At 35.6% G+C, this 13269-nt stretch overlaps 1 protein-coding gene across 1 annotated transcript in view; it reads left to right on the forward strand.

The window, feature by feature from the left end:
* Nucleotides 1-13269, forward strand: part of ROBO2 (roundabout guidance receptor 2) — a 709376-nt gene that overhangs the window by 612433 nt on the left and 83674 nt on the right. Inside the window, exon 15 of the mRNA XM_078147421.1 lies at nucleotides 7965-8196. Within this exon, the coding sequence (XP_078003547.1) occupies nucleotides 7965-8196 (232 nt within the window). The remainder of the gene's footprint in view (nucleotides 1-7964; nucleotides 8197-13269) is intronic.

Raw genomic sequence — 13269 nt, forward strand, 5'->3', positions numbered from 1 at the left:
CTCCCATCCACCCTCCCCAAAACAGTGTGCAATCTGATGTAGGCTTTATGTATACATTCATATTAAACATTTTCACATTAGTCATGTTGTAAAGAAGAATTAGAACCAATGAGTGGAATCATGAGAAAGAAGAACAAAACGAGAGGGAAAAGAGAGAGAGAGAGCAAATAGTACACTTTGATCTGCATTCAGACTCCATAGCTTTTTCTTCAGATATGGATAGCATTTTCCATCATGAGTCTTTTGGAGTTGTCTTAGATCCTTGCACTGCTAGGAAGAGCTAAGTCTATCAAAGTTAGTCAGTGTACAATGTTGCTGTTACTATGTGCAGTGTTCTCCTGGTTCTGCTCATTTCACTCAGCATCGGTTCATGTAAGTCTTTCAAGGTTTTTCTGAAGTCTGCCGGTTCATCATTTCTTATAGCACAATAGCATTCCACTACATTCATATACCGCAACTTTTTCAGTCAATTCCCAACAAATGGGCATCCCCTCAATTTCCAATTCTTGGCCCCACAAAAAGAGCTACTATAAATATTTTTGTATATGTGGGTCTTTTTCCCATTTTTATGATCTCTTTGAGATACAGCCCTAGAAGTGGTATTTCTGGGTCAAAGGGTATGCACAGTTTTATTGCCCTTTGGGCATAGTTCCAAATTGTTTTCCAAAATGGTTGGATCAATTCACAACTCAACAAACAATGCATTAATGTTCCAATTTTCCCACATCTTCTCCAACATTTATTGTTTTCCTGTTTTGTCATGTTAACCAATCTGATAGGTGTGATGTGGTACCTCAGAGTTGTTTTGAGTTGCATTTCTGTAATCAATAGTGATTTAGAGCATTTTTTATATGACTATACATAGCTTTAATTTCTTCTTCTGAAAACTGCCTGTTCATATCCTTTGACCATTTATCAATTGGGGAATGACTTGTATTCTTATAAAGTTGATTCAGTTCTTTATATATATTACAAATGAGGCCTTTATCAGAGATACTGGTTGTAAAAATTGTTTCAGCTTTCTGCTTCCCTTCTAATCTTGGTTGCATTGGCCTTGTTTGTACAAAAACTTTCCAATTTAATGCAATCAAAATCATCCATTTTGCATTTAATAATGTTCTTTATCTCTTGTTTGGTCATGAATTCTTCCCTTCTCCATAGATCATAAAGGTAATCAATTCCTTTCCCTCCTAACTTGTTTATATCTAAATCATTTTGACCTCATCTTGATATAGGGTGTGAGATGTTGATCTATGCCTAGTTTCTGCCACACTATTTTCCAGTTTTCCCAGATGTTTTTGTCAAATAGTGAGCTCTTATCCCAGAAGCTGGAGTTTTGGGGTTATCAAACAGCAAATTACTATAGTCATTGACTGTCATGTCTTATGCACCTAAACTGTTCTTCTGATCCACCACTCTATTTCTTAGCCAGTTCCAAGTAGTTTTGATTATTGTTTCTTTATAATGTAATTTAAGATCTGGTATGGCTAGGCCACCTTTCCCTGAATTTCTTTTCATTAATTACCTCGATATTCTGGACCTTTTGTTCTTCCATGTGAATTTTGTTATTATTTTTTCAATCTCTATATAGTTTTTCATAATTTGATTGGTATGGCACTGAATAAGTAAATTAATTTAGGGTAGAATTGTCATTTTTATTATATTAGCTTGGCCTACCCATGAGCAACTGATATTTTTCCAATTATTTAGATCTGACTTTATTTGTGTGAAAAGTGTTTTGTAATTGTGCTCATATAGTTTCTGGTTTTGTTTTGGCAGGTAAACTCCCAAATATTTTATAATGTCTACAGTAACTTTAAATGGAATTTCTCTTTCTATCTCTTGCTGCTGGGCTTTGTTAGTAATATGTAGAAATGCCAATGATTTATGTGGGCTTATTTTATATCCTGCAACTTTGCTAAATTTATTATTTCAAGTAGTTTTTTACTTGATTCTCTAAGGATACTTTAAGTATTCTATCTTATCATCTGCAAAGACTGATGACTTTGTTTCTTCTTTGCCTATTCTAATTCCTTCAAATTATTTTGATTAAATAATTCTATAAAGTAGCAGTACATTAAGTAGTTTTTTTTCCTTTAAATCACTGAGGATGTAAAAATAGATGTTAAATAGCCAAGGGCCACGTTTTGTTTTGAAGTTACAGCAGCATGGCCCTGACACAAACTTTACTCTGTAAAGACTGGTAATAACTTACATTACACTCTCTTATTTTACAGTGACTGATTATTTCATTTTCTTACAATCCTCAAGAACAAGTGTGCTGAAGGGCATAAAAATGCTATTTGGAATGATACCCTTCATGTTCAAAACCATTTCCTTTTGTTTATAAAATATGCTGTCCTTCCATACTTTGAAGCTTATTGGTTAGCAAGGGAAAAAAAAGTAGCAAAAACCTGTCAATTCTAGGCTTGACTAGCATGAAGGCTCCTGAAGCTGGTAAAGTAACAAAAGTTATTTGGATGTTTCTATATTTTAGGCATTGAGTTCTGTACTGGAAATTATATCATTGGGTGATGAGCTTTTTAAAACTTGACTAGACTGATTCTAGGCAAATAAATGTAACTTCTTTTCCAGACCCATACTAATAGATTTGCATTTCATTGCCATAACCTTTGAAAATCCATGAAGAGGCAACAGAGTGGACCTTTAATGGAGTTTCCAACTCTAGCGTTCTCTGAAGATAAATTTGTAAAATATGTATTAATTTATTTAAAAATCATACATTATTACATGTTAACATAAGTAAATTTTACGAAAAATATTTTCCAAAACATAACAAAAAATTAGTGAGGAGTTGCATTGTTTTACATATCTCTTCAAAATCTCTTTAATTCTTGGCTTTTAAAAAGACAACAAGATTCTTTTATCTGCATCTGTATTCAACCTGTTGTGATAGGTTTTTGTTATATATGAAGAAAATCTGGCTTCACACAGATATGTAGTTGGAAAAGGCAGGAGTATTTGAACAGGCAAATTATGTCTTAGTGTTATTATGTAAATAGTTTTGACCTAGCAGACCACCTGAAAGGGAAGACTACATTTTAAGAACTACAGCTCTTAAACTTTACAGTGGACTGATTTCACTTCCTGACTCTTTGAACTCTGCTTCAGTAGGCTATCTTTCACTTCTCACTCCCTAGTTGTCTACTCTTTTCTCAGCTGAGACTAACACAAATTTGTCTTTTGGTAATTAGGACCAAGACAGACCCAGTGGATGGATAGGTATGCATTTTTGCACACATATGCACACACACACACACACATGCATATACATACAAACATACATATGCTAGAATAGAATGAAATGCTTGTAGGTCATTCAGCAGTTATCATACAAAAGCAATTTGTTTGGCCATGACAAAGATACGCATCAGCCACTTCACAAGGATATAATTATAAATTGAGAACAAAGCGTATATTAACTCCATCAAAATCTTGCTTAAGTGACTCAGGAAAGGTCACATAGATAGTTAATGGGAAAGTATTCTTGAATCACTTGAAACCTAGGTCAAATGTCCTTTGGTATTAGAACATTTCAAGAGCATTTTGGTAGCATGGAATAATTTGATCTAAACTTAGATTAATAGAAGTATAATGTTCAGAGCAAGTAAGGAGATCATCCTTGATCAGACTGCATTTTGAGTACTGTGACTAGATCTGCCTGGCACATTTTAGAAAGGGAATTAAGAACTTGTCCAAATTACTAGTTTTTTGTTGGTCCTTGAAGAGGACCAAGATGACATCACGACTGACTGAGAAGATCAATCCAAGCTCAAAAGGCTATACCACAGATCAAACGTAAATAGTCCATTTGAAGATTTGGGATGGAGATATTTCTAGATGTGCACATCTCATGTTTCTTTTGAGCTACTGCTATTCTGCTTTGCTTATAGAGCATAGCACTTTCTTTGATGTGGGCATTCCATGCCGGTCAGTCCTACTCTACCAGCTCCATGTTTCACAATCAATATTAAAGTTCTTCAAAGAGACCTTGAGATTCTCTTCCACTGTATGCTAAATCAATTGTGACTAGTAATGACTAGAAACAATGCTGTTCAAAGCTCACTTTTTTTTTAAGACAGTTGGGGTTAAGTGACTTGCTCAGGGTCACACAGCTAGTGTCAAGTGTTTGGTCTGAGACCCGATTTGAACTCAGGTACTTCTGACTTCAGGGCCGGTGCTCTATTCACTGCGCCACCTAGCTGCTCCCTGTTCAAAGCTCACTTAAAGGAACTTTAAGCTGTGTTTAGTCTTCAGAAAAGAAAGCTTAGTTCGATCATCATATCATTCTTTAAATACAGAAAGAAAGGGAGGGAGGGGAGAGAGAGAGAGAGAGAGAGAGAGAGAGAGAGAGAGAGAGAGAGAGAGTTTATTAATAGTTTATTAAGCATTTACTATATGTCAGGCACTGTGCTAAGTACTGAAGATACAGATACTACCAGCAAGACAGTTCCTGTCCTCAAAGGGCTTTCTAATGGGAGAAGGATAGTTAGGGAGTGGCATGGAGGCCCATTACTGGATAGCTAAAGTCAAAAGAGCCCTGGCTATTAGAGGTAGGGCAGGAAGTGATAACAATGATTGCTGGAGTGAAGGCAATGTGATATGGCAGTGGCTTGGAAATGATGGGGAATTCTGTATCATACTGGGTCATAACCATTTCGCAGATAAGAAAACCAAAGCTGAAAAAGATTGTGATATGTCCATGGTCATATAGCTGCTAAGTATCTGAGGCCATATTTAGACTCACATCTTTCTGACTCTAAGCCCAACATTCTCTCTACTGTTCCACCTAGGTGGTTCTGGGAAAGGTAAGGGAAAAGGTCACCTATGAGAGTATTTGAGAATAACATGAGAAAAAGTAGTCTGCTTTACTCTGGAGGATAGAAATTAGTTTTAGTGGGTGGAAGTTACAAGAGAATAAGGAAAAGTAAACTTCATCATACCATTAGTTATGAGGGAATAAGTAGGATAAAGTTCACCATGAAGATAAACTATATTTCTTAGACGCAAGATCCTAGAATTATATTTTAGATCACAGCCAGGTGGAGGTGGAGGAGATGGTGTTCTCTCCCTCAAAGGAGGGACCTCAAGTGGATCAGGTTCAGTCCTAAAGAAACCTGAACTTTAAAAAACACCCCCACCACCCATACTCTGGCTCATCAATCCCCACCCTAGAGTAAAACTTGGGAAAATCTAATCAACAAAACTTGGTTATGATTCCTGTGTCAGATCCCCCCAAAAGAGATTTACAGGGTACTTTCTAGAAAGGTGGTAGATATGCAGAATTGATCAGGTACATGACAGTTACTTATTGTCTCCCCCTGCTTCCCTCAGACACATTCAAAATGCTCAAAACAGGAAAAAAAACTCAATAAGCATGCTTTGACAAATATTTGACATATGAAACAATAATCCTTAATTCTCATTTACTCTCCTCAGAGGTTGGTAATTAAAATATTTAAACATGATACTGTTAAATACATGTCACTTTCATGTCAGATCTGTACTATTTAAATAACTTGTCAAAGTCCCTGCTTTCTAGGGACTTTGGCTTTATTTTTCTTAATCCTTTCACTTGGTGAAATGAAAAGGTTGAACTTTAAGGTCTTTTCCAGTTCTAAATCTATGTGTAGCAAGCAGATTGATACCTGGTGCTTGAAACCAAGATCTCCTGATACTTTGGATTCACAAGTTTGCTGTGGAGTCTAGAAACACTATACAGTTGTCATTATGTTGTGGTCCAGGGGTGCTGGGAACCCTGAAATTCAAGGACAAAAGGTGTGGGTCAGCCTCGAAAGAAATTGCCTCAAGCATTCTTTCAGGCAGAGAAAAAGCTTATTAAGACACTGATTGGGGTGGGCAAGATTCCTAGTTAGTCTGAGCTTTTGGCCAGATTTTAAAAATTAGAGCAATTTAATGGGAGCAAGATGGACTTTTTAATATAGAAAGACTGTGGAAAGATCTGAATGTGATCTAGGAGTGGCCAAGTAGTCTGGGGTGACTGGGAGGTAACAGAGAAGGGGTCTAGATGGAATTAAGAGTGGGAAGTGGACAGGGGCTATCCAGAGGTAATAGACAATGAAGGGCTGGGATAGATTAGAGGTAACAGAGAATTGGAGATTGGGGTAGGGTCAAATCCAGCAGGACAGTTGAAAGGATTATACTGATATGAACCTCAGATGAACACCAGGGACCTGGGCCATGTGGGAAAGTCCAGGGCCTTTTAGGGCTCCATCATTAGTGCCTCATCAGTATGATCAGCTTTGCTCAGAAGAAGCACATGTGTGCACGTACACATACACAGACACACACAGACACACAGAGCAAGTTCAGGCTCATTTAGATAGGGACATGCTTTTTCTGCCATGTTCAAGCTGCTAGGCCAGGGGCAGAGGGGTGTTAGGGAAGGAATCCCACTTACCCTCCATTTCAAGAATATAGAGGAAAAAGACTTTAAAGAGGATAAAAGAGTAAATAATAGTAGAGATTGCTTGTACTTTTAAAAAATAATGAATAGGTGGCTCCTCCTGGGTCAGGGGCCAATCACCTTTGGCAAAACTCCCTGGCTCCATTGCAGGGACTAAGAGATCAACCAATAAAGGACCATTATTATACACGTGCACTTTAGCTAGAGGATAGAGCCCATGGGTGACCAGGTGTGGCCAGAGTGCATTCACAGAAACTACCACAGCCAAACTATGTGTCAGTAGAAATGGCTAGGGTACAAATTTATCTTCATATGTGTCTAGTGGGATGGCCCACATAGGCCCGTCCTAATACATACTACATGAGATATCCAACCTCCCTGATTTAAAACTGGAGAAGACCTTAAAGTTCAACCCTTTCATTTTATCAGGGAGGAAACTGAGGCACAGAAATAGGTTTCATGTCTTCCTAAGGTCACATAGATAAGTAGCAGCGAGAGGCCCTAATTTATGAACGTAGGTCATTTGATGACAAATCCATCATTTTTCCCATGTAATACTGTCTTGAATATATTAGATAAAATAAATATTTGTTAAACTGAATCAAACAGAATGAATTCAACTCCCTGCACATGTTTTACTTCATATATTTTTAAGCTTGCAAAACTTTTTCACTTTTCTTTATGCTTTTATCTCACTTTCTCTTGATCTGTTTAAAGATGATCAAATTTGCCATTAGAAAGCTAAATCTTCTAGAAAAAAAATTCATCCAGTATATTTCAAATGTATGCTTTGGGAATTATGCATTGCATTCAATTACCTGTGCCACAGTAATATTTAAATAGTATGGTTAATCAGAGTTCCATATAATTGTTTTTCAGGACAAGTAAACAAGCAGTTATGAAGTGTATGCTATGCCCCAGGCACTATGCTGCATTGGGAATACAAAAAAGAAAATACAAACAAAAAGACAGGCTCTGTCCTCAAGTTGCTTACATCCTAATAGGGTATAGACAGCATTTAAAAGGAAGGTGAAAAGGAGGATGGGAAAGGAAGAAAGATATCCATAGTGGCATGGTAATGAAAGTCTGGAGAGTTTTGGTTTTTTTTTTTTAAGAAATATAGAATGAATTCAGTAACCATGTTAAGTTCCTATTATGTGCAGAATATTATATGTACCTTCATTGATAACAAAGCTTCTTTTATTCCATAATTTAAAAATAAAATAAATAAATACGTATGTGTTGGGGGAAAATAACAAAGAACTATAAAATGTGTTTTTTTTTCTTTCCTCTTCAATTTCAAATAACAAAATTGTTCATTATTGCACATTACTTATGCTTCATGGGATACCCAACCTCACTGCTACAAATAGATTCAGAACTGGAGAAGACCTTAAAGTTCAACTTTTCATTTTACCAGGGAGGAAACTAAGGCACAGAAATAGGTTAAATGTCTTCAAAAGGTCACACAGACATAAATGATTTCCCTTTAATGCTATTTTCTGTACTTTTTCAGGTTGATCGTCAGCCCCAATTTATACAAGGCTATCGAGTCTTATATCGCCAGACATCAGGCCTCCAATCTCCATCAATGTGGCAAACCGTAGATGCTAAAGTGCCTACAGAACGCAGTGCTGTTCTAGTTAATCTGAAAAAAGGTGTGACTTACGAAATTAAAGTTCGGCCATATTTTAATGAATTTCAAGGAATGGACAGTGAATCAAAGTCAGCTCGTACTACTGAAGAAGGTCAGTATTGAAATTTAATATAAAATCTTACTAAGATCATAATAATGTCAATTTTTGGTTGTTTTTTTAATTCCTTTTTAATCATCTATACTTACAGTATTCTGCACATAGTAGATTTTTAAATTTTTAAATTTCCCTTTCCTTCATTTGCTTTGCGAAATGAAGACAAGTATCTTGTAATAACAACCTGTGAAAAATTGCTTAGTAAAGGTTAATTTTCATGAAGTTTGAATTTTTCTTATTCTTAGAGATTGAACATTTATTACAAGCTTATTAGGCTGAACTTATTTAGCTGGAATTTAACATTAGCCTTTTCTTCTCCCACTGGATGATTTTTTTCCCCACATCTCTTATAAATTGATTTTTGTTGTGTTTGTTTATTCATTTCATGGTATGGACTTTGTGAAAAATGTTGACTCTAGTACTGCCTCAAGTTATTCAGTTTCTGTATTCCTAAACTTAAATATAAAGAATATGCCTTACTTGCTGCCTCTGTTTCCTGACTATAAACCCTCTCCTCAATCTGCTACATCACTTCTATCCTTATCACTCTGCTGAAACTGTTTTTTCCGAAGATATCATGAAGTCTTAATTGCTAAATCCAGTGACCTTTTATTCATTGTTCTTATTAACTCCTCTACAGCGCTTATATCTGTTGACAATTCTCCAATTGATCCTCTCTCATTTCTTGATTTTTATGACCACTTTTTGTATTCTCTTGACTGATCTTTTTCAATCATCATTGCTAACTATGGGCATCTAGTAGGGTTCTGTCCTCAAGCATCTCTCTCTCTTTTTACAGTTTCAGACTTCAATAGCTTTCATTATTACTTCCATGCAAATCACTCCCAAATCTATAGCAATAGCCTCAACACTTCCACTGAAATCCAACTGCATTACTGTTAACTAAAAATTACCATGTTGTTTTATCAGTACCACAAATTCATTATGTTAAAAAAAGCTCATCTTTCCATCAAAACCTGTACCACCTCCTGGCTCTCCTCACTTAATGCTTGGCACTACTATTTATTCTCTTAGTCATTTTAGATAGGAAGGCTCCATTTCATTTTCATCTCTTCCATCTTCCTCATTCCCACATCTTTTCTCCACAAAATCTCTTACATTTATTTCCTCCTTACTACTTCCTTTATTTTCTCTCACCTAACCTGCTGTTACAGTTGCAAAATGATTTTCTTTTTCCTTTCTGTCCTCTTTCTAATCCATCCTCCACACAGTTGCCAAAATGATCTTCCTAATCACAGGTATGAACATATCATTTGCAATTCTTGTCACATACAAATTCTTTATTCTTGAGTTTAAGACCCTCCACAATTTGGTCCCAGCCTTTTTTTTTCCTAGTCTTATTATTGGTCCTTCTTTCATCCAGTCCTACTGCTGAGCTAGGGTCCAGCTCAGATGCCACCTCTTCCATGAAGGCTCCAGGATTTCTCAAGCAGAAGTAATCACACTGTCTTTCACTCTTCCCTTTTTTTATATTTGATAAGTCTTAGGCACATTTTTCTAACTTGGTCTAGAGGTAATTTGTCCACTTATCTCATCCCTATTTATTTTTCATCTCTCCCTGTACAGTGTCTTACTTAATACTTTAATATGTGAATGGATCTATCATCTAATTATTGTAGCTACTGGATATGGTGATGTCTTCTTGTATTTTGTTTCCCCATATATCCACCATGTAAGATCTACCAAATGTATTAGAGGCCTTCCTCTAGGTCTTTTTACATTTGTGGGGTACCAGAGAATGACCAGTTTGTATATCTGTTATCCCTTGGTTTCATCCTTATCCAATAACACATTTCCTGGATATGTCTTTTATGGGGCTTCTTGCTTACTGAGGCATCACTGATAACATGCATTATCAATTCCCTTTGATTCATCTATAGTTTTGATTCTTAAGAAATAATGGTGAACTCTTATTCACATCCATATATCACTCCTAAAAGAATATTGGTGTTTAAAGGTGGGATTTGGTGCTGAAGAGGAGTTTCAGACCATTTTAATTTCTCAAAAGCAGTCTTGCCCACTCTCTTCTTCCTTTTCAATTCTTTGATTCTCTGAAGAATTGCAGTGCCTATCCACTGTAGATGTACAAGTGAACTGATATACGGCCGTGTGTCATAGCACAGTCTTCATCCATTTGGATTTTCTTGCATGAGTTGTTTGGACATGCATTTCATTAAGAAGTACTTGTACTAATCTGAGGCTTGTTGCAATCAATAAAATTGCATTCACAAATAGGAACATCTAGAAAACTTCACCATCTCTAGGGACTCTATCTTCCAATTGTGAAGTGTCAAGCATTCTCCATGACCGAGGCAAACACCCTGGGCTAGCATAAATGATTCTGTTTTGTACCTCATTTGATACTGATATGGGATCACTGATCAGAGTTATGTCTATGGTTATACCTATCAAGGATTCTTGAATTATTTAAAAAAATGTTTTAATATTTAATATTTTATTTTCCCCCAATTACATGTAAAATAATTTTAACACCCTTTCTTTTCAACTTTTGCATACCAAATTCTCTCCATTAAGATGACAAGCAATTTGAGCTAAGTTATACATGTGTACTCATGCAAAACACATTTCCATGTAAATCATGCTGTGAAAGAAAACATAGACAAATCCCCCCCCAAAAAATGAGGTAAAGAAAAAGTATCTTTGATCTGCATTCAGTCTCTATCAATTCTTTTTCTAGAGATAGATAGTACCTTCCATCATAAATCCTTCAGAATTTTCTTGGATCACTGTACTGCTAATAAGAGCTAAATTATTCATCATAGATCATCATTCAATATTGTTGTTACTGGGTGCAATGTTCTCCTGGTTCTGCTTATTTCACTTTGCATCAGTTCATGTAAGTCTTCCAGGTTTTTTTGTGCTTATGATTTCTTCTCTCTCTCTCTCTCTCTCTCTCTCTCTCTCTCTCTCTCTCTCTCTCTCTCTCTCTCTCTCTTTTTAAAAGGCAATTGGTGTTAAGTGACTTGCCCGGGGTCACACAGCTAGTGTCAAGTTTTTGATCTCATGTCCTCCTGACTTTGGGGCCAGTGCTCTATCCACTGTGCCACCTAGCTGCCCCTGCTTATCATTTCTTCCAGCACAATAATATTCCATCACAGTCACATACAATAACTTGCCAGCCATTCCTCAATCGATAGTTCAGTTTCTATTTCTTTGCCACCACTAAAAGAAATGCTATAAATATTATTGTACACAGACCAATTCGCAGGAGGAGACTCCCCCCCATAAGGTAAAAATCCTTAGGAATTAACTCCTTGGAAGTTCATTCTTAATGTGATCATTCAGCACCTCCATTTTTTTCCTCATATACCTTCATGCTCTTGGCAGGAGCAATAGTTAACTCAGAAGCACATGAAAGCATCCATGAAGAGGTCCTTGCTACTTCTACAGAGACTCTGCCAGAATCATCTCTACCCCCTCTCCATCCCTCAAAGAGCAGGAAGCCTTGAATGTGTCCATATAGAGTCTGCCTTTTTACTTAGTTCTGACCCTAAGTTAAACACCTTCAAAGCTACAGAAACTCTGCCTGGAGCACGTTCCCCAATGTCTCATAACTCAGAAAAAAAGCAGCAGAGAGTGATTCAGCCCAGATCTAAGAAGTAAAGGCGACCCAAGAGAAGAATTAAGGCAGAGTACTAACCTAGTTCACAGAGTACCAGATAGATACTTTAAACAATCTGCTCTCAGAAGAGGAAATCAAACTACCTAAAAGGAACTACTAAAGGTGTTGAGGAGAAACCTATATAGATTTTTAGGAAAACTTGATGAAATTTTTAAAGAACAATTAATACCCCTACAAATTATTCTCAAAATTTAAGAAATAAAACACACTATCAAACTCTCTTTGTATGATAAATATAGTCCCAATATGGGACAGATATGACTAAACAACCACAAAAAAAGTTGGGAGATGAGGATTGCAAGAATACATTGAAAATGTAGGTAGGAAAACAATGGATGTCAATAAAAATATTTTTAAAAGAAATAAATGATTGCAGTTTAAAGGTCAAATGCTTTTTAAAAGATAACAATAAAGTGTGATCATGTATTCTATAAACCTTTTAGTCAGTTTTGTGATTAAAGATGGCCTTTACTGTTAGAAAGTTATTTTTGAATCCTTTACCTATTCCTTTATTATATTTTCCTCTAAGATACTCTCCATATGTGAGCTGTTCATTCTCATAAAGATTTTATTCTGTTGAAAAAGTAGGTTTTGGAGTGATTAGTTATTAGTGTACTCTTGGCTGCCTTTTGAGGCCAATGATTCTAAAAATGCTTTTGATTAATAACAATAATTATTAAAAAATAGATAGAGGATGAATGAAGTGTTTGTTGAATTGATTTGAATTGAAAATCAGGAGTCAGAAATAGGAGGGAGATTATGGAGCATGGAGTAAGTAAGCACTGTCTTTTCCTTGCTAGTTTATTTATAAAGAATATTAAGGAATGACATTTCTTTTTTTTGTAGTGAATAATTCAGCATGGTCTGCCAAGTAATTTCCTACATTAATGGCAACTTGATTTTATTCAATGAATTTCTGCTGAGTGAGTTTTTTAAAACATTCTTTACCTATACATAGCTTAAAGATAACATATGATCTGCATATAGATTAAGGTAGTAAAGTGATGTTGCCAGTCAGATATTTTTCCTCCATATTATTTATTCACTTTAAAAAACTTTCTTGAATATGACAAATAGGAAAACATTCTGTAAGCCATTTTGATACAAAATGAGATGATTTGCTGTAAATAAATAATCACTGGATTATCCATCCTTTCCCTAATTACATAGTTCACCAAACATTTCAAAAGAGTTTTTAAAATAATTTTAATGAGTTAGAGACAGACATTTTAGGAATAGTATTTTTTGTGATTGAAGCATATAGATATATTTATTACTTATCAATGTAGCCATATATACATGACTATTTTTAGAAATCCACCCTTTAAAAGAATTACTAGATTTTTTTATATTATATATGTCCAAATAAAATAAATATTCCAGAATAGTGAGAAGATAAACTTTAT

The sequence above is a fragment of the Phascolarctos cinereus genome, unplaced genomic scaffold (assembly GCF_003287225.1).
Source record: "Phascolarctos cinereus isolate Bilbo 61053 unplaced genomic scaffold, phaCin_HiC Scaffold_7;HRSCAF=346, whole genome shotgun sequence".
Taxonomy (NCBI): Eukaryota; Metazoa; Chordata; class Mammalia; order Diprotodontia; family Phascolarctidae; genus Phascolarctos; species Phascolarctos cinereus.